Consider the following 19,576-nt stretch of genomic DNA (forward strand, 5'->3'; position numbering starts at 1 on the left):
AGGGAATTGAGAATTAGATCTTATCAATGGTATCATCCTTCTCGAATCCTGGTTTCCCTCCTGTGCACACCCACCCACCTACGTTTTCTGCCATGGTTGCTGCGCCCAAGGATTCGCTTCGCGAGACCCTGGATGCTCTATTCGCACCCTACCTGGCTAAGATCCGCCGTGCCCGTGAGTTGGCTCTCAGCGCTGAGGGAGACTCCACTCCAACCCTTATGTTCGCTATCAGTGATGGGGGAGTTCCTGATCCAGCCCCGATGATTGCCGATGACGCTGCAGGAATCGATCTCGGTCAGAAAATAATTCCACGAGTCGCTGCATCAACTAATCAGATTCTGCCGTTGCTCTCGTCATCGCCGTTATTGCGAGCACTAGCAAATCCTCCTGTCAGGCCACCGTCGAACTCAAACGCTTCATTGGCAAATTCGCCCAGCCAGCCGCTACACTCAAATGATATTGTAGCAGCCACAATTCCATTGCGGAATGTTGAGAAAACCAGGCCCGTTGCGATTGTGACCACAATGCCGCTATTTCCGATTTCAGCAACCTTTAGCACTGAATCAGCCCACGCTCACAATCACAACCTCGTTTTGAGCACCAAGGAAGCTACAACAATGGCGCATGTTCTGGGTTTTCCTCTCAAGAAAGCAGGAGCTACTAAATCTGTAGGTATATCTCATACAAACACCACGAAGCGTCGACACGAGGTATTGACATCCTTGCTTTCCAATTCTACAAATCGGAAGGACAAATGGTATTGGGTTTTGCAGGTTATTTTGGCATATTATACTGGTGTTATTGTGATAATGTATGACGACTTCTTAACTGATAAATGTGGATGGGGTAATTGGTACCTTGTGGGACAATTTGTGTTACACGCGCCCCTAATTTAAATCGTATTTTTACTAAATTTGAGTTTATCTTGCTTTTAAAATTATTTTTGGGTTTTAAATGGTGTGCCCAAGGCCCACCCCCTGTTTTGTCCCCCGTTCCCTTTCCCTTTCTTTTATTTATTTTCTTCTTTCTTCTTCTTCTTCTTCTTCTTTTCTGTTTCTTTTTCTTTCTTTTCCGTCTGTCCCTCTCGGCTCTCTCTGCGCCCTCTCTTCTCTGCACCGCAACAAGCACACGCACGCACCCATTGCACCTGCGCGAGGAAGACCATCATCATCTCGTCCTGCTCTCTCTCCCTCTCGTGTTTGCGAACCCAGAAAATCGGAAAGGATCTTCCGCGAGATTTTTATATTTTCCGGTTAGGTAAGCCTCAAATCCCTCTCTTTCGTCCTAGAATCTTTTGAGAATGGGTTCTAATTGGTTTTATTTCGTGATTTTTGGAGGTTTTAGGATGAAAACAAACTCGGGTGCAGGAACACCCATTTCCGGCGAGGAACCCGCCACTTTCGAGTTAATCTCCGGCCAAACCACGGCGAGTTGGCCGGCGTGCAAGGTATCAATCTCTTCGTCTCGTCGATTACTACAACTTTCCTTTTTGTTTCACCCAATTTCGTTGAGTATTGAAGAAGTTATACTCATTTGAATCTTACCCAGTTTCCGGCGAGTCCGACGGCTTTCGAGGCGTTTTCCGGTCAAACCACGGCGAATTAGACGTCGTGTGAGGTACCATTCTCTTCGTCTCTTCGAGGGCTACAACTTTCGTTTTTGTCTCGCTTGATTTCGTTGAGTTTTAACAAAGTTATAGCCATTTAAAATTGGGTGGTTTTCCGGCCGAAATTCCAGCCTTCTTCTTCCTCGGGTCCGGCGACCCATCAAACTTGGGCCCTTTGGGCCGTTTCTGTTAAGGGCTTTAAGCCCAAACCCTAAACCTTTGGGCTTTAGGACCAAACCCAAGAACCCAAACCCTATGACCCAAACCCGGATCCAAGCCCAGACCCGTTTGACCTGGTCCGACCCGGATCCTGACCCGTTGACTTTGACCGGTCAACGTTGACTTTTCTAGTTGACTTTTCGGGTTTTCGTCCAAGACCTTCCTAGGCTAATTTCGACGTCCTGGATCCGTTTTTGAAGTTCGTTTTCCCAAATTCAATCGTTTGAGTAGAGTTTGACTAAATGGATCATTTATGTGCTTAGGTGAATTTAATGACGGCGGTTCCGTTATTCCTATTTGGTATGGCGTTGCACCAACGGTGTACGGTGAGTGGACCCCTTCTAAAATGCATGTTTTATAGTAGAAATGCATACATAAAAAGTATGATTTGATGATTACCTTTTATGAAACGTTTTGTGAGATAACATGCTTATTGAGGCTACTTTAAATTATTACTATTTTTCCTATAACCCGTGTTCTTATAGAATATCTGATGGATGACGATATGATATTAGAACATGTTTAGAACACCTCTTTATAGTATAGATGATGGATGACTTTATACTATGAAGTTGTTTTTCAATATATATGTTCAATGGTTTTGTACTTACCTAGTGGTCATTTCCGCTACGGGACGTAGGGATAGATTCCGGTCATTCCCGGGCGACGGTTTGGTGTTGGCATAGGGCCTGGAGTGTGTTTCCTCTGGCTATTTAGCACAGGGACGGGGAGCCGGCATGGGGCCTGAAGTGTATTTTCCTCTGACTGTCTGCTCAGAGACGGGGAGCCGGCATGGGGCCTGGGGGTTATCGGACAATTCACTAGTGATTATTATATATATAAAAGTTATGATTTGAGACACTGCACATCATGCTAGGTTTCGGAAAACCTATGTTTATCATTATATATGTGTTTTCATAAAACTTGGGGGTTAGTACGTTGATAACTGTTTTGTTATATTTATATCAAATTGGTCCACTCATGTTTGTTTTGCGCCCCCTTCAGGATTTAGGATCGAGGCGTACAATCCCGGCAATCCAGGCACTTCCGCATCGGTATCTTCAAGTCCTCTCGGTGTAGAACCCACTTCTGTGTTCATTCAATTTTTATATTAATTCTTTTAATGTTCTAGATTAGATGTGTGCTCTGAACACGTTCCTTAAATGCATATTCTTTATTCTCTTATATTTATAAGTTTTATCTATCCTTTATTTTCAGCAATTGCACTCAATAAATGGCTTTCGTCGCCCTCGGGTGTCGGCCAGCACGTGACCATCCTGATATCCTGAGGATATCGGGATCGGGGCGTGTCAGATTGGTATCAGAGCGTGGTTTGTTCAGAGCATACTTAGGATCCTCTTCTATTATCGTAGAGTGTTGGTTTTGACATCATTTGGATGTCCAGACTTCTAGATTTGGTGCCATTCGGCGCAGTCGTGCGAATCTTCCTCTATTTGAATTGTCACATTCGGGTTGATATACAAGAATTTGTGTCGGGATTGTGCCTCATCGGTGACGTGTTTGAATTGTTGGACGACTTTCAGCTTCAGATTGATACTCTACGACGTGCATTCCCTGGGAATGACGGGCATAGTCGGTGTTACTTGGAAGCGACGGATTTTAGAAATCTCAGCTTAAGGAAGTCTGGTCAAGACCAGCTGTAAATTCGAAATGGCGATGCCACTCTACAACATGCGTTCCCTAGGAATTGCGGGCGGAGTCGGCTTTGCATCGAAATCTTGGGAAGCGGAAAAAAAATCTTGGCAGTACGAATTGACTAAGACCAACTGGAGTTCTGAAGCGGTGTTGTACTCTGCAACATGCGTTCCTTAGGAATGGCGGGCAGAGTCGTATCTCTTTAGAAATTACTCGAAACTTTCGAAATGCAGATTGAAGAAGCGAGTAAGTGCTAGTGGTGACGACGGTTAGTAGGTGGTAGTTGGTGGGAGCAAAATCAATGTTCTCGAACTCATTACCACTGAAGAAATTTGGGTGAATCTTTATAACAGTTCTCTGTGATTGTTTTATCGATTACCTTCTCGTTTATTCCAACGACGAAGTCAAGTTCACTGACCTTTGATCGTCAGCTTCACATCAAATCCCTCGAGAGTTGACTTCGTCTAGAGATTATACTTTTCTTGGGAAACTCCTCGGTAGCAGACGTTATTCTCATCAATTTCGAAATGGAGTTGCGATTCTTGTTGTTGTTGTAGTTGAACTTGGATAATGAAGATTCAGCCTTGTTTGGATAAACAAATTCCTTGAACTTCACCTGGGTTTGGTACTTGGTAGTAAACCCTAGTTCCTCATCCGTGTACTTTTCAGTGAAGGTGAACTTAGTCCCTTGCTTGCAACCTAACTGTTCAGCCTTGTAATTTTCAGCGTAATGGCTTGAGACTCTATCATATTCATCATTGTACGAAGATCGAGCTTTACTCTGAACTTCTCTGGGCTCGTTAAGCTTTGATTTGCTCAGAGGCATCACTTTAAGGTAGCCAATCGTGTCACTGCATGCATACACAAGCTGCTTTGTATCTTTCTTCTTCGTTATTCTGCTGATTCAGAGGTTTTATGTTTAATTTCTGAATTTTTAAATGACTATCGCGAAGTACCGTGAATCTCGAAATGTCTTTGGCCTCGTCAAATCTTATTAATAGTTCTTGACTATTCTTGAGATTAGACTTGTTCCTTTTGGCTAAGAAACCAGTCGACCTTATTGTGATGAGTAGCCAAATAATCATAAACAGTAACTTCTATTTCTGCATCTTCATTTTCCTTCGTTTGTTTGTTTGTTTCTCAATGTGAACTGGATCATGCCGGGACATTACACGAAGGGTGTAAAAAAAAAAAAAAAAAAAACGTTTGTTCTCGGCGTGGTTTCTAGTTCAAATCCGGATATCTTGTACTCTATATTTAATGGACTTGTTTTGAACCTTAAATTCCTGAGTGTTCTTTTAGCCTTATCGACATGGTTTCTCTCTCAATTAGTGAGAAATTCATGATCGATGGTTTCGGCGGAAGTGTGCGCCCAATTCTTATCGATTTGGACAGGAATGTTGGGAGCATAATCTTTTCACAAGCTTACTAGACTTACCAGAAAGAGTTCCACGTGGGTGTGAAGTTTGAGTTGTCTTTTGGTAAGAGACTGGTGAAGATTGTGGTGCAGATGATTAGCAGATTGTATCACTATCTTCACGCTGAATTGAATGGTCACCATTCATTATCCTGCTGCAATTCATAATCATCATATCTTACTCTGGTAGACATTTTTGATGATGTGTTCGCCTCAACGCAGCTTTCCACTACCTCTCACCAGGATCCTTCGGTTCGAGAGCACGTGGGCGTGAGGTTGAGCGGTCTTTTAGTAAGAGTTGGTTGAAGGTTTTAGTTCAGAAGGTCAGCATATTGTATCACCATCTTACTAGAATTCATAGGCATCACATCGGTTATTTTCCAACGATATGTGTTCGTGTCAATGCATACTTCGACTGCTTCACTTCTGAACCTTATTCTTGTGAGTATGTGGATGTTGAATCACTTATAGCAGATTTGTTTGGTGCACTCTGGAATGGCACCACAACGTAGTTGAGATAAGAATCGGAAGATCTTTGCACTTTTTGCGAATGGTGTGTGCTCTCATGGGGTGTTTAGGTTGATTGCATGAGAGTCATTCTTTCCTCCAACATTGATCTTGTTTGACTAGAAATCTGCAACTAAGCAAAAATGGAGAGGTGGATTGAGCACTACAACAGTTCCCAAGAGATACTGCGTGTTGAGGAAGATGACTTCTCGTTTTCTGCTTACCTAGTTCGAGCTTTTGGGTCTACTACTAACATGGTGGCCACTTCTCTTGAATCCCAAAGTACAGTTTCAAATGGGTTCTTTGTTGGCATAACTCTGGAGTAGTTGGTCACATTTGGAATAACTGAGGAAGAGGTTGTGCTTGGTACTAAAGGGAGTTAGTATGACGATAGTTATTGGTTTTGTTCGATTTGGGTATGGCACTATTTGCGACATGGTACGAGAGTTGCTACACGCAACATTGGTTGATAGAGGAGACGTGCAAGCTTGTACTTGGAGGATCGAATTTTCGACGTGTGAAATTGTGCACCCTCAGGAAATTACTGCTTGTTTACTGAGACAACAAATGTGTGGTCGATATCGCGGGCGGCCGACTGTGGTATCGATAATTTATTTGTTGGGTTCGTTAAGCAAGTGGGGCAGGAATATCCTTTTACGGCAGCCGTTAAAGATTCACTATTGTTAGAACTGGACCCAAAGACACATCTATTTTCGGAGTACGCGACGTTTCGAATTCTTGGGCAAGACCCACTCTCATTCTTCAGTTTTGGTTTTCAGTATAAGTATTTTAACCTCATTTACTCTAGTTAATTGTTTTGCCATTACAAATGTTTTTGGAAAAGTATTTCCGTTTTCAGTTTTTAAGTGTAGCTCGAATTTTCAACCTATATGTTGGTACATATCCATTTTGACGTTATCGTATGTTATGTTCTTACTTTTGACCTTAATCTATTTTATGTTTTCGACTTTATATCTTTATAAAGTATGTTTTCTACTTTTACACTGATGGGGAAGAAAGTAAGCTTGGAGGCATGATAGAGGATTTTGCAACCCGCTCGCGACGGTGTGGTATATTCTCTTTGATGCACCCACTCTGACTTGATTTCTCTTTATACATATATTCTTCTTACTATTTTCGTGTATTTCAGTTTAGTAGGTGATTTTAAATTTCGGGGACGAAATTCTTTTTAAGGGGGGTAGATTGTTACACCCGCCCCTAATTTAAATCGTATTTTCACTAAGTTTGAGTTTATCTTGCTTTTAAAATTGTTTTTGGGTCTTAAATGGTGTGCCCAAGGGGCCCACCCCCTGTTTTGTCCCCCGTTCCCTTTCCCTTTCTTTTATTTATTTTCTTCTTTCTTCTTCTTCTTCTTCTTCTTTTCTGTTTCTTTTTCTTTCTTTTCCGTCTGTCCCTCTCGGCTCTCTCTGCGCCCTCTCTTCTTTGCACCGCAACAAGCACACGCACGCACCCATTGCACCTGCGCGAGGAAGACCATCATCATCTCGTCCTGCTCTCTCTCCCTCTCGTGTTTGCGAACCCAGAAAATCGGAAAGGATCTCCCGCGAGATTTTTATATTTTCCGGTTAGGTAAGCCTTAAATCCCTCTCTTTCGTCCTAGAATCTTTTGAGAATGGGTTCTAATTGGTTTTATTTCGTGATTTTTGGAGGTTTTAGGATGAAAACAAACTCGGGTGCATGAACACCCATTTCCGGCGAGGAACCCGCCACTTTCGAGTTAATCTCCGGCCAAACCACGGCGAGTTGGCCGGCGTGCAAGGTATCAATCTCTTCGTCTCGTCGATTACTACAACTTTCCTTTTTGTTTCACCCAATTTCGTTGAGTATTGAAGAAGTTATACTCATTTGAATCTTACCCAGTTTCCGGCGAGTCCGACGGCTTTCGAGGCTTTTTCCGGTCAAACCACGGCGAATTAGACGTCGTGTGAGGTACCATTCTCTTCGTCTCTTCGAGGGCTACAACTTTCGTTTTTGTCTCGCTTGATTTCGTTGAGTTTTGACAAAGTTATAGCCATTTAAAATTGGGTGGTTTTCCGGCCGAAATTCCGGCCTTCTTCTTCCTCGGGTCCGGCAACCCATCAAACTTGGGCCCTTTGGGCCGTTTCTGTTAAGGGCTTTAAGCCCAAACCCTAAACCTTTGGGCTTTAGGACCAAACCCAAGAACCCAAACCCTATGACCCAAACCCGGATCCAAGCCCAGACCTGTTTGACCTGGTTCGACCCGGATCCTGACCCGTTGACTTTGACCGGTCAACGTTGACTTTTCTAGTTGACTTTTCGGGTTTTCGTCCAAGACCTTCCTAGGCTAATTTCGACGTCCTGGATCCGTTTTTGAAGTTCGTTTTCCCAAATTCAATCGTTTGAGTAGAGTTTGACTAAATGGATCATTTATGTGCTTAGGTGAATTTAATGACGGCGGTTCCGTTATTCCTATTTGGTATGGCGTTGCACCAACGGTGTACGGTGAGTGGACCCCTTCTAAAATGCATGTTTTATAGTAGAAATGCATACATAAAAAGTATGATTTGATGATTACCTTTTATGAAACGTTTTGTGAGATAACATGCTTATTGAGGCTACTTTAAATTATTACTATTTTTCCTATAACCCGTGTTCTTATAGAATATCTGATGGATGACGATATGATATTAGAACATGTTTAGAATGTCACAGCCCGTCCCGGGATTTCTATATCGGGGGCGTGAATTGACGTAACTACCCTTGACGGACATTCGGGTACGTGTGTGTGCGACATTATTGAATTAATTTTGTAAGTTTTGGGATTTTAATTTTGGAATTTGGAAATTTTTGTGGTTAGGGAATTGGATGGATGGTGAGGATTGTGTTGGACCACACAATCACACACACACGCACTCCCTGTCTTCTCTCCCTCCCGTAGCTCTCTCTGTCCCTCTCCCTCACGATCTCTCTCTTTCCCCTCACCCTATACGTACGGCCTTCACCCAAAACCCTTCAAAACTCGACGGATCGAGGCAAATAAGGTATGCATCTTCATCCTTTCGTCGTCCTGAGTTCATTGGTGCTAGTTTTAGGAAGTGAAACCTTCGATTTCACATAGATCCCGAACCTCCATTTTTGAGGTACTGTTCATGCGAACGTAAAATGTTGTGTTTCAGGAGATTTCAAGCTTGTGGTGAGCTTTAGGAGGTTCTAAGGAAGCTCGGGGACGTTCGTTGGAGAGTTTTGGACGTCGGGATCGTAGGTTTCAAGTTTGGCCGAATCTTTGGTTTTTCCAAGGTGAGATTTCGTAGTTTTTAGGCCCTAAAACAAGTCCAACGTGATTGTACACTCTTAGGGCTTCAATTTGGTATAAAATACGAAGAAAATGGGTGAAAAACGAAGGAGAATAGTGAGTTTGAAAATCGGCCGGAGTTCGGCCGGAGTCCGGCCACCAGAGAACCAGTCCGGCGAGACCTGCGAAGAAGACGACACGTGCGCTGCACGTGCTGCGCGTGGCCAGCGCGTGGACCCGTGCCACGTGTGGCGCGTGGGGGCGCGTGGGGCTTCCAAAAATTTTTCTAAAAATTTCTCGACGCTCGTGACGTCGAGTAGGTCGATGTGGTATATTATTATACCAAAATTGAGCATCGTATGAGAAGTTATTTCAAATTATTGGTGATGTGCTTAAAATTAATGTTTTTATAGTTGTTTCGCATATAGGTGAGACGTATCCCGAGGACGACCGCATCCAGGGACGCCACGGGGGTTACGACCCGTCGACTTATCAGTGAGTGGGCAGTTTTGTTTTCGTATTACCTATATACTACTGTTTTTCCCAGAAAAATGTTTATATGAAAATATGTTTTGAATATGCCATGCATAGAATTATTTGAAAATCATGAATTGGTTTATGAACTATATGATTGAAATATGATGCATACATGTTGCATGGTGCTGTGGAGGCACAGGTAAGTCAGGTGAGTTCATTTATTCATTGAATTGTTGTTGTTGAGATGAGTTGAGCTCATAATCTGCACCCTAGGTGTTAGTGCTTATATTATTCACCACACCGCACGCTCGTCTTGGATCCAAGTAGGTGGATGTCGTACAGACCATGTGAGGGTTCCGACATGCTAGTCGTACAGATCACTAGGCGTGATTCCGACTAGTGGGTGACCTTAGTTATGCGCGCTGATGATATGATGAGAGAAGCACTAGAGCGTATTTTTACACCTTTCATCGTATAGACTACCTTACGTAGTTCCGAGTGATGTGCAGAGTAGGGCCGTATAGGTCACTGTGGTGACTCCGGCTTAGTGGGATTTGAGCTATTGAATTAATCGTATAGGACCAACTGCAGGGTCTCCGATTGATTCCTTATTCACCTGATTTATATTTTTATTTATGTCATGGCATGTTTTCTTGAAAATGTTAAAGATTTGAGATTTAAATGTTGAGATTTTATATGGTTATATATTTCTGGGAAAGTATACAGGTTTTTACGGCGAGGGGATATAACTGTTTTAATGAAATGTTTTGGAAAACTAATTTGTTTTACTGACCCACTCATTTTGTTTTGCGCCCCTCCAGGTTCTAGTTTAGCGGTGGTTGGCTCACGAGGTCCTTTCCGGCTTTCTGACAGATTTGGGACATGTAGGACTCACCTGAGGGTGATGTATTCTTATTTTAGTCCTACTTGACTGCAGTTAACCTATGCTCTGAACTTATGTGTTTACTTGTAACTCGTCCGGTTATGTCCGTATGTGGTTATGTTGAGTTTGGGTTGAATTTCTGTTGTTATTACGCTTCCGTGTCGTGCTTATGGTTACGTCACGCCCACGTGACGGCCAGCACACCTGGATCCTCCGGATCAGGGTGTGTCAGTTTGGTATCAGAGCTTAGGTTGCAGTCCTGTAAAATTGTTAATGTCTTAACGATCTTTTGATGTTTTCTGTCAGAATCATGCCGCCTCGTAGAGAGCGTAGGGAGTCCCGCCGTACTCCTGAACCTAATTTCCCAGATATTACTCAGTTAGGGGAAGCGATGGCCCAGGCTTTACAGAATGTGATTCGTCCTCCCCCTCCTCCGAGGACACCTCTGGAGACCATGTACAACTTGAAGTTAGATCGGTTTATGGGTAATGAAAGTCATGAGGGGGCAGAGAAATGGCTTGATCATATTGAGAAAACCTTTCAGGTGATGCAGAGTCAGGGGAATCTCCCTGCTAATAGGTGGGTGGAGACCACCACTTGGTTTCTGGGTTGTGAACCAGCAGCATGGTGGATAAATCAGGCTAGGTACATGTCACCTGAGACGGCAGCCGACTGGAAAGTATTCAAGGAGCATTTTATGAAGAGATTCGTTCCTCCTGAGTATATTGACCGTAAGAAGCAGGAATTCACCAGGTTGAAACAGAGAAATATGTCGGCACATGAATATTATAGAAAGTTTACTGATTTGTCTCGTTATGACACTGATATAGCTGGTAATCAGGGAGAGATGCTTCGACGTTTCAAGTTGGGATCTAAGAAGAAGTGGCGTACCTTTGCCAATGCACTTCCCTGCGCTGATTATCATGAGTATTTCGAGATTTTGGTTAGGATGGAGGACTCTGATAATCTTCCTGACAGTGAGGATGACGAGGACAAGAATGAGGGTCAGAAGAAGAATGATAAGGGTAAGGGTATTTCTATTCCTGGACCTCGACAGACACAGAGTTTTAAGAAGAGTGGAGCGAGTTCGAGTTCTTCTAGTGGGGGATATAGTTTTACTGGCCCGAGGAGAGGTGGTGGAAGATTTTCTGGTGGACCCAGATTTCAGGGTCAGAGGGATGCTGGTGGATCTGGCGCTCCATGGTGCCGCCGTTGTAACTCCCGTCACCATGGTGAGTGTAGGAGAGGTTCTGGTGCTTGTTTTACGTGTGGACAGATGGGACATCGGGCTTCTCAGTGCCCCCAGGGTCAGCAGAGACCGCAGCAGACTAATATGCCACCTCCAGCACCAGTTCAGCAGAGTTTTGGACCGGGTGGTTATGGCCAGCCGAGTCGTGGTGGTGCCTACCACTATCAGGGGGATGCTGCTCCGTATGCTTCCGGACCTTATCAGTATTCTCAGGAGCCTTATCCTCAGGCAGGGTATTCTCAGGATTTTGGAGGTTATTCTTCTTATTCCTCTATGCCAGCTGGTGGATCGCAGTGGCATCAGGGAGGCCAGCCCCGTCAGGGGGAAGTTGCTACTGGTGGTGCAGGATCATCCAGGCAGCCTAGTCAGCCAGGCCAGGGACGAGGTAATCAGGGCAATAGAGGCCGAGGTGGACGTCAGCAAGCTCAGGGGCGAGTTAATCATATGTCCCTGCAGGAGGCTCAGAACCATCCAGACTTGATAATGGGTACGTTAAATGTTCTTGGTCATTTTGCTAAGGTTTTGATTGATTGTGGCGCTACGCACTCTGTGATTTCTCATACGTTTGCTCAAATAACCCAACCTCACCCTTCACCTCTAGGATTTGATTTAGAGTTTGCCATGCCTAGAGGAGATAAATGTATTGTGGATAGTGTGTATCTGGGGTGTCCAGTGATGGTTGAGGGCGTGATTATGTCCGCTGATCTTATTCCGTTAGATATTGTGGATTTTGATGTGATTTTAGGGGCCGATTGGTTACACCATAATCGTGCCCATATTGATTGTTATGGTAAATCAGTTACTTTTTATCGTCCTGGATTACCCGAGGTTATTTTTGTGGGCGAGAGAAGTGGGGTGAGACATGGAGTTATTTCTGCCATAAGGGCGAGGAAATTATTATCGAAGGGTTGTCAGGGATATTTGGCACATGTGGTATTAAATGATGTTGCTCCTACTAGTATAGAAGAAGTTGGTGTGGTCAGACATTATCCGGATGTTTTCCCTGATGATTTGCCGGGATTGCCGCCAGACAGAGAGGTGGAATTCTCTATTGATTTGCTTCCAGGTACGGACCCTATATCTCTGACTCCTTATAGAATGGCTCCTGCTGAGTTAAGGGAATTAAAAATCCAGTTGCAAGAATTACTTGATAAAGGTTTTATTCAACCTAGTTCTTCACCTTGGGGTGCCCCAGTATTATTTGTGAAGAAGAAGGATGGAACTCTTCGATTGTGTATTGATTATAGACAATTGAACCGGGTAACGATTAAAAACCGTTATCCATTGCCCCGCATTGATGATTTGTTTGATCAGCTGAAAGGTGCGTGTGTATTTTCTAAGATTGATTTGAGATCCGGGTATTATCAATTGAAGATTAAAGAAGACGATGTACCTAAGACGGCTTTCCGAACTCGGTACGGACATTATGAATTTTCGGTTATGCCGTTTGGGTTGACTAATGCACCTGCAGCTTTTATGAGATTAATGAATGAGGTATTCCAGAAATATCTTGATAAATTTGTTATTGTTTTTATTGATGATATTCTGGTATACTCTAAGTCCCAAGCAGATCATATCCGACACCTTAATTTGGTGTTAAGGAAATTAAGGGAGCATCAGTTGTATGCCAAGTTCAGTAAATGTCAGTTTTGGTTGACTGAAGTGGCATTTTTGGGGCATGTTGTATCAGCTCAAGGTATTCAAGTTGATCCTCAAAAGATTGCAGCAGTGGAGAATTGGGAGCAACCTCGAACCGTCACGGAGGTACGAAGTTTTCTTGGCTTAGCAGGTTATTATCGACGGTTCGTTCAGGATTTCTCTATGATTGCTTTACCGTTGACAAAGTTGACCAGGAAGGATGTTAAATTTGAGTGGGATGAGAATTGTGAGCGGAGTTTTCAACAATTGAAGTATTGCCTCACTCATGCACCGGTGTTGGTACTTCCCGACGATAGCGGTAATTTTGAGATATATAGTGATGCTTCATTAAATGGTTTGGGATGTGTTTTGATGCAGCATAATAAGGTGATTGCCTATGCTTCTAGGCAGTTGAAAAATCATGAAAGGAACTATCCTACTCACGATCTTGAATTGGCAGCAATTGTTTTTGCTTTGAAAATTTGGAGGCATTACTTGTATGGTGAGAAGTGTAAGATCTTCACTGATCACAAGAGTCTTCAGTATTTGTTTACTCAGCATGATCTTAATCTTCGTCAGCGAAGGTGGATGGAATTGTTAAGTGATTATGATTGTTCTATTGAATACCATCCAGGTCGTGCTAATGTAGTAGCGGATGCACTGAGTAGGAAACCTCAAGGTAGGCTTAATGCCTTATATGCGAGTCGTGTTCCTCTTCTTGCTGAATTGAGGACAACGGGGGTAAGGTTGGAAATTGAAGACCGAGATGGAGCTTTTCTTGCTAGTTTTCAAGTCAGGCCAGTTTTGGTGGACCGTATACTTGCAGCTCAGATGGTGAATGAGGAAGTTCAGGAGTTGGTTCAGTTAAGAAGTGAAGGGAAAAAGAAAGACCTCAGAATTCGGGAATCAGATGGTATGCTCATGCAAGAAGACAGAATGTATGTTCCGAATAATGAGGAATTGAAGAAGGAAATTCTGGATGAAGCACATTGTTCAGCTTATGCGATGCATCCGGGAGGAACAAAAATGTATCATACCATTCGACCATTTTATTATTGGCCGGGTATGAAAAGAGAAATTGCAGAATATGTGAGCAGGTGTATTATTTGCCAGCAAGTGAAAGCAGAAAGGAAGAAGCCCTTTGGGCGAATGCAACCCCTTCCTGTTCCCCAGTGGAAATGGGAAAATATAACAATGGATTTCGTGTATAAACTTCCTCGTACGCGAAATGGATTTGATGGTATTTGGGTGATTGTGGATCGACTCACCAAGTCTGCGCATTTCATTCCTGTGAGGGAGAAATACCCTCTGAATAAATTGGCTAAGTTGTTTATTTCGAAGATTGTCAAGTATCATGGAGTCCCAGTAAATATTATCTCCGATCGAGACCCGAGGTTTACTTCTAAATTTTGGGTGGCTTTTCAGGAAGCTCTGGGTACTCAATTACTGTATAGCACAGCTTATCATCCTCAAACTGATGGGCAATCAGAGAGGACCATTCAGACGTTGGAGGATATGTTGAGATCTTCAGTACTGCAATTTGGTGATTCTTGGCATGATCGTCTGGACTTAATGGAGTTTGCTTATAATAACAGTTTTCACTCGAGCATTGGTATGTCCCCATTCGAGGCACTTTATGGTAGGGCGTGTCGAACGCCATTATGTTGGTCTGAGGTTGGTGAACGGGTATTAGAAGGCCCTGAGATCGTGGACGAGACGACTCAAAATGTTCAGGTAATTAAGTCAAACCTGAAAGCAGCCCAGGATCGACATAAGAGTTTAGCGGATCGGCATACTACTGATCGAGTGTATGATGTGGGTGATTGGGTATTCTTGAAATTGTCGCCTTGGAGAGGTGTAGTACGATTTGGGAAAAGAGGGAAGCTAAGTCCGAGATATATTGGACCTTATGTGATCATTGAAAGAGTTGGTGAAGTTGCCTACCGGTTGGAACTGCCTCCGGAGTTATCTAAGGTCCATAATGTGTTCCATGTCTCTATGCTTCGGCATTATATTTCTGATCCTTCTCATGTGATCCCTCCTCAACCGTTAGAGATTAATCCGAATTTGACGTATGATGAGGAACCGGTCACTATCTTGGATTGGAAAGATAAGGTTCTGAGGAACAAGACGGTGAGTTTGGTAAAGGTATTGTGGATGAACCATTCTGCAGAGGAAGCCACCTGGGAGACGGAAGATCGGATGAGAGAGATGTACCCAAGGTTATTTTATGGGTACTAAGTGGTTAATTGATTGTGGGAATTTCGGGGACGAAATTCTATAAGGAGGGGAGATTGTCACAGCCCGTCCCGGGATTTCTATATCGGGGGCGTGAATTGACGTAACTACCCTTGACGGACATTCGGGTACGTGTGTGTGCGACATTATTGAATTAATTTTGTAAGTTTTGGGATTTTAATTTTGGAATTTGGAAATTTTTGTGGTTAGGGAATTGGATGGATGGTGAGGATTGTGTTGGACCACACAATCACACACACACGCACTCCCTGTCTTCTCTCCCTCCCGTAGCTCTCTCTGTCCCTCTCCCTCACGATCTCTCTCTTTCCCCTCACCCTATACGTACGGCCTTCACCCAAAACCCTTCAAAACTCGACGGATCGAGGCAAATAAGGTATGCATCTTCATCCTTTCGTCGTCCTGAGTTCATTGGTGCTAGTTTTAGGAAGTGAAACCTTCGATTTCACATAGATCCCGAACCTCCATTTTTGAGGTACTGTTCATGCGAACGTAAAATGTTGTGTTTCAGGAGATTTCAAGCTTGTGGTGAGCTTTAGGAGGTTCTAAGGAAGCTCGGGGACGTTCGTTGGAGAGTTTTGGACGTCGGGATCGTAGGTTTCAAGTTTGGCCGAATCTTTGGTTTTTCCAAGGTGAGATTTCGTAGTTTTTAGGCCCTAAAACAAGTCCAACGTGATTGTACACTCTTAGGGCTTCAATTTGGTATAAAATACGAAGAAAATGGGTGAAAAACGAAGGAGAATAGTGAGTTTGAAAATCGGCCGGAGTTCGGCCGGAGTCCGGCCACCGGAGAACCAGTCCGGCGAGACCTGCGAAGAAGACGACACGTGCGCTGCACGTGCTGCGCGTGGCCAGCGCGTGGACCCGTGCCACGTGTGGCGCGTGGGGGCGCGTGGGGCTTCCAAAAATTTTTCTAAAAATTTCTCGACGCTCGTGACGTCGAGTAGGTCGATGTGGTATATTATTATACCAAAATTGAGCATCGTATGAGAAGTTATTTCAAATTATTGGTGATGTGCTTAAAATTAATGTTTTTATAGTTGTTTCGCATATAGGTGAGACGTATCCCGAGGACGACCGCATCCAGGGACGCCACGGGGGTTACGACCCGTCGACTTATCAGTGAATGGGCAGTTTTGTTTTCGTATTACCTATATACTACTGTTTTTCCCAGAAAAATGTTTATATGAAAATATGTTTTGAATATGCCATGCATAGAATTATTTGAAAATCATGAATTGGTTTATGAACTATATGATTGAAATATGATGCATACATGTTGCATGGTGCTGTGGAGGCACAGGTAAGTCAGGTGAGTTCATTTATTCATTGAATTGTTGTTGTTGAGATGAGTTGAGCTCATAATCTGCACCCTAGGTGTTAGTGCTTATATTATTCACCACACCGCACGCTCGTCTTGGATCCAAGTAGGTGGATGTCGTACAGACCATGTGAGGGTTCCGACATGCTAGTCGTACAGATCACTAGGCGTGATTCCGACTAGTGGGTGACCTTAGTTATGCGCGCTGATGATATGATGAGAGAAGCACTAGAGCGTATTTTTACACCTTTCATCGTATAGACTACCTTACGTAGTTCCGAGTGATGTGCAGAGTAGGGCCGTATAGGTCACTGTGGTGACTCCGGCTTAGTGGGATTTGAGCTATTGAATTAATCGTATAGGACCAACTGCAGGGTCTCCGATTGATTCCTTATTCACCTGATTTATATTTTTATTTATGTCATGGCATGTTTTCTTGAAAATGTTAAAGATTTGAGATTTAAATGTTGAGATTTTATATGGTTATATATTTCTGGGAAAGTATACAGGTTTTTACGGCGAGGGGATATAACTGTTTTAATGAAATGTTTTGGAAAACTAATTTGTTTTACTGACCCACTCATTTTGTTTTGCGCCCCTCCAGGTTCTAGTTTAGCGGTGGTTGGCTCACGAGGTCCTTTCCGGCTTTCTGACAGATTTGGGACATGTAGGACTCACCTGAGGGTGATGTATTCTTATTTTAGTCCTACTTGACTGCAGTTAACCTATGCTCTGAACTTATGTGTTTACTTGTAACTCGTCCGGTTATGTCCGTATGTGGTTATGTTGAGTTTGGGTTGAATTTCTGTTGTTATTACGCTTCCGTGTCGTGCTTATGGTTACGTCACGCCCACGTGACGGCCAGCACACCTGGATCCTCCGGATCAGGGTGTGTCATAGAACACCTCTTTATAGTATAGATGATGGATGACTTTATACTATGAAGTTGTTTTTCAATATATATGTTCAATGGTTTTGTACTTACCTAGTGGTCCTTTCCGCTACGGGACGTAGGGATAGATTCCGGTCATTCCCGGGCGACGGTTTGGTGTTGGCATAGGGCCTGGAGTGTGTTTCCTCTGGCTATTTAGCACAGGGACGGGGAGCCGGCATGGGGCCTGAAGTGTATTTTCCTCTGACTGTCTGCTCAGAGACGGGGAGCCGGCATGGGGCCTGGGGGTTATCGGACAATTCACTAGTGATTATTATATATATAAAAGTTATGATTTGAGACACTGCACATCATGCTAGGTTTCGGAAAACCTATGTTTATCATTATATATGTGTTTTCATAAAACTTGGGGGTTAGTACGTTGATAACTGTTTTGTTATATTTATATCAAATTGGTCCACTCATGTTTGTTTTGCGCCCCCTTCAGGATTTAGGATCGAGGCGTACAATCCCGGCAATCCAGGCACTTCCGCATCGGTATCTTCAAGTCCTCTCGGTGTAGAACCCACTTCTGTGTTCATTCAATTTTTATATTAATCCTTTTAATGTTCTAGATTAGATGTGTGCTCTGAACACGTTCCTTAAATGCATATTCTTTATTCTCTTATATTTATAAGTTTTATCTATCCTTTATTTTCAGCAATTGCACTCAATAAATGGCTTTCGTCGCCCTCGGGTGTCGGCCAGCACGTGACCATCCTGATATCCTGAGGATATCGGGATCGGGGCGTGTCAATTTGTGAAGAAGAATTTTTATGCACTGCAACTGTTTGATCGTCTGTCTAAGAGAGGGAGTGCAAATGTACATGTGCTTTATGTGGCCTCTTTAGATATGCATGATTTAGAAGCTAGCCCTAAACTGGATGGTAGTAGCAGCAAGCCAAGGGTTAAAGAAGTGTCTTCTGAAGAAAAAGATAATGTGTCTCACATTGAGATTAAGATTACTGAATACCATAGCTCCGATGAAAAGTGTGTTCTGAGGTATCTTAATCTTTCAGACAACGCCATGGGCAACTATGGTGTCAATGCATTTGAGTCACTTCTTAGTTCACAAAACAATTTGAGAGAACTTTATTTGATGAATATGGCAAGGCTCAATATGTGTCATAACATGAGGGAGTGGCACTGCGATGCTATTAGGAAGATCAAATGGCTGAATGAGAATGAGATTTCTGTTATGATCAATACCGAAGGACAAGCAAACTATGAAGGTTTTTTTTATTGTATCAAATATGGTGAGGAGCTCACTTTTAAGCTGTTGCTCTATTTCCAAGCTGTCAAGGCAAAAAGTCTTGGGTTTACTAAACTTGGGTCACCAAAAGAGGCTAAGAAGGTTGTTGGGAACATGAATGATGTTACTGCTAGTGCCAAACAGCTAAAGGAGATGGAACAAGGCTTGACCAGTTTGATAGTTTTGGGGAATGGGCGATTGTCTGATCTTATTGCACAGCTGCAGGATATATTAGAGGGTGTAAATGAAGCTGATATCTTGCCGGAGAAGTTTGATAATGCAGTTATTAAAGCTCAGATTCCACAATTGGCTCGAGAAATCAGGGAGTTAACCTCATCTCGACCTGTAACCATCTACAATGAGAATTCTTCCTCTAGTGGGAATTATGCTTCATATTTAGTTCCACTTGCTGCACTTGCTGCAATGGGCTATTGTTACATGTGGTGGAGAGATTGGTCATTTTCAGATGTGATGTATGTGACAAGGCATAATATGGCAAATGTTGTTGAAGCTCTAATTAGAGAGGTAGCTAGCAAGAGCAATGACTTTGCTGGGAACGGAACAACAAATACATTGAAGATGAGTGAATGCGCTATGGGCACCTATTTAGATTTAGTATGCTCTCTTAGTCACCTGGAAAGCAATTTTGGTGGTGCCTTAGTTATTGATTTACATGTTGAGTTCTCTTTGTTTTTCACTTGTAACCCTGACTGTCGGCTTTTATGGGATCCAGGAGATGCAATGGCTAAAACTGTTAAGATGATACTCTATTTTAAAAATGTCAAGGCAGAGTGGCTTAACAGGGTTACAAAAATAACCAAGTTTGGTAGTTTTATGGTACAATTGGATAGAAGTGTTGAAGCTTTGAATAAGGGCAAAAAGCAAAAAAC

General features: G+C 43.1%; 2 protein-coding genes across 13 annotated transcripts; both read left to right on the forward strand.

Annotated features, from left to right (window-relative positions):
* Positions 1-26: 26 nt before the first annotated feature.
* Positions 27-3,010, forward strand: LOC139197602 (uncharacterized). 7 transcript variants are annotated; one of them, XR_011583125.1, is made up of 5 exons: positions 27-1,257; positions 1,338-1,447; positions 1,549-1,617; positions 2,089-2,151; positions 2,831-3,010. XR_011583125.1 is itself a non-coding variant. In XM_070825361.1 (2 exons), the coding sequence occupies exons 1-2, from the start codon at positions 27-29 to the stop codon at positions 2,903-2,905; spliced, it is 759 nt and encodes a 252-aa protein (XP_070681462.1). In that variant the 3' UTR covers positions 2,906-3,010. The 7 variants fall into 7 exon arrangements, 1 of the variants encoding a protein (XP_070681462.1); XR_011583124.1 differs by having other exon boundaries at positions 1,345-1,447; XR_011583126.1 differs by lacking the exon at positions 2,089-2,151 and having other exon boundaries at positions 1,345-1,447.
* Positions 3,011-6,795: 3,785 nt separating this feature from the next.
* LOC103410261 (glutenin, high molecular weight subunit 12-like) lies at positions 6,796-18,081 on the forward strand. Of its 6 annotated transcripts, none has more exons than XM_070825359.1 (9): positions 6,796-6,995; positions 7,083-7,185; positions 7,287-7,355; positions 7,827-7,889; positions 9,108-9,174; positions 9,978-10,040; positions 10,346-11,775; positions 17,108-17,170; positions 17,883-18,081. In XM_070825359.1, coding segments are annotated over exons 7-9 (1,491 nt in total). In that variant the 5' UTR covers positions 6,796-6,995; positions 7,083-7,185; positions 7,287-7,355; positions 7,827-7,889; positions 9,108-9,174; positions 9,978-10,040; positions 10,346-10,349; the 3' UTR covers positions 17,885-18,081. The 6 variants fall into 6 exon arrangements, with proteins under 6 accessions (XP_070681460.1, XP_070681459.1, XP_070681455.1 ...); XM_070825358.1 differs by lacking the exon at positions 17,883-18,081 and adding an exon at positions 16,238-16,304 and having other exon boundaries at positions 17,108-17,317; XM_070825354.1 differs by lacking the exon at positions 17,883-18,081 and having other exon boundaries at positions 17,108-17,317.
* Positions 18,082-19,576: the final 1,495 nt, after the last annotated feature.

Source organism: Malus domestica, chromosome 07 (genome assembly GCF_042453785.1).
Source record: "Malus domestica chromosome 07, GDT2T_hap1".
NCBI lineage: Eukaryota > Viridiplantae > Streptophyta > Magnoliopsida > Rosales > Rosaceae > Malus > Malus domestica.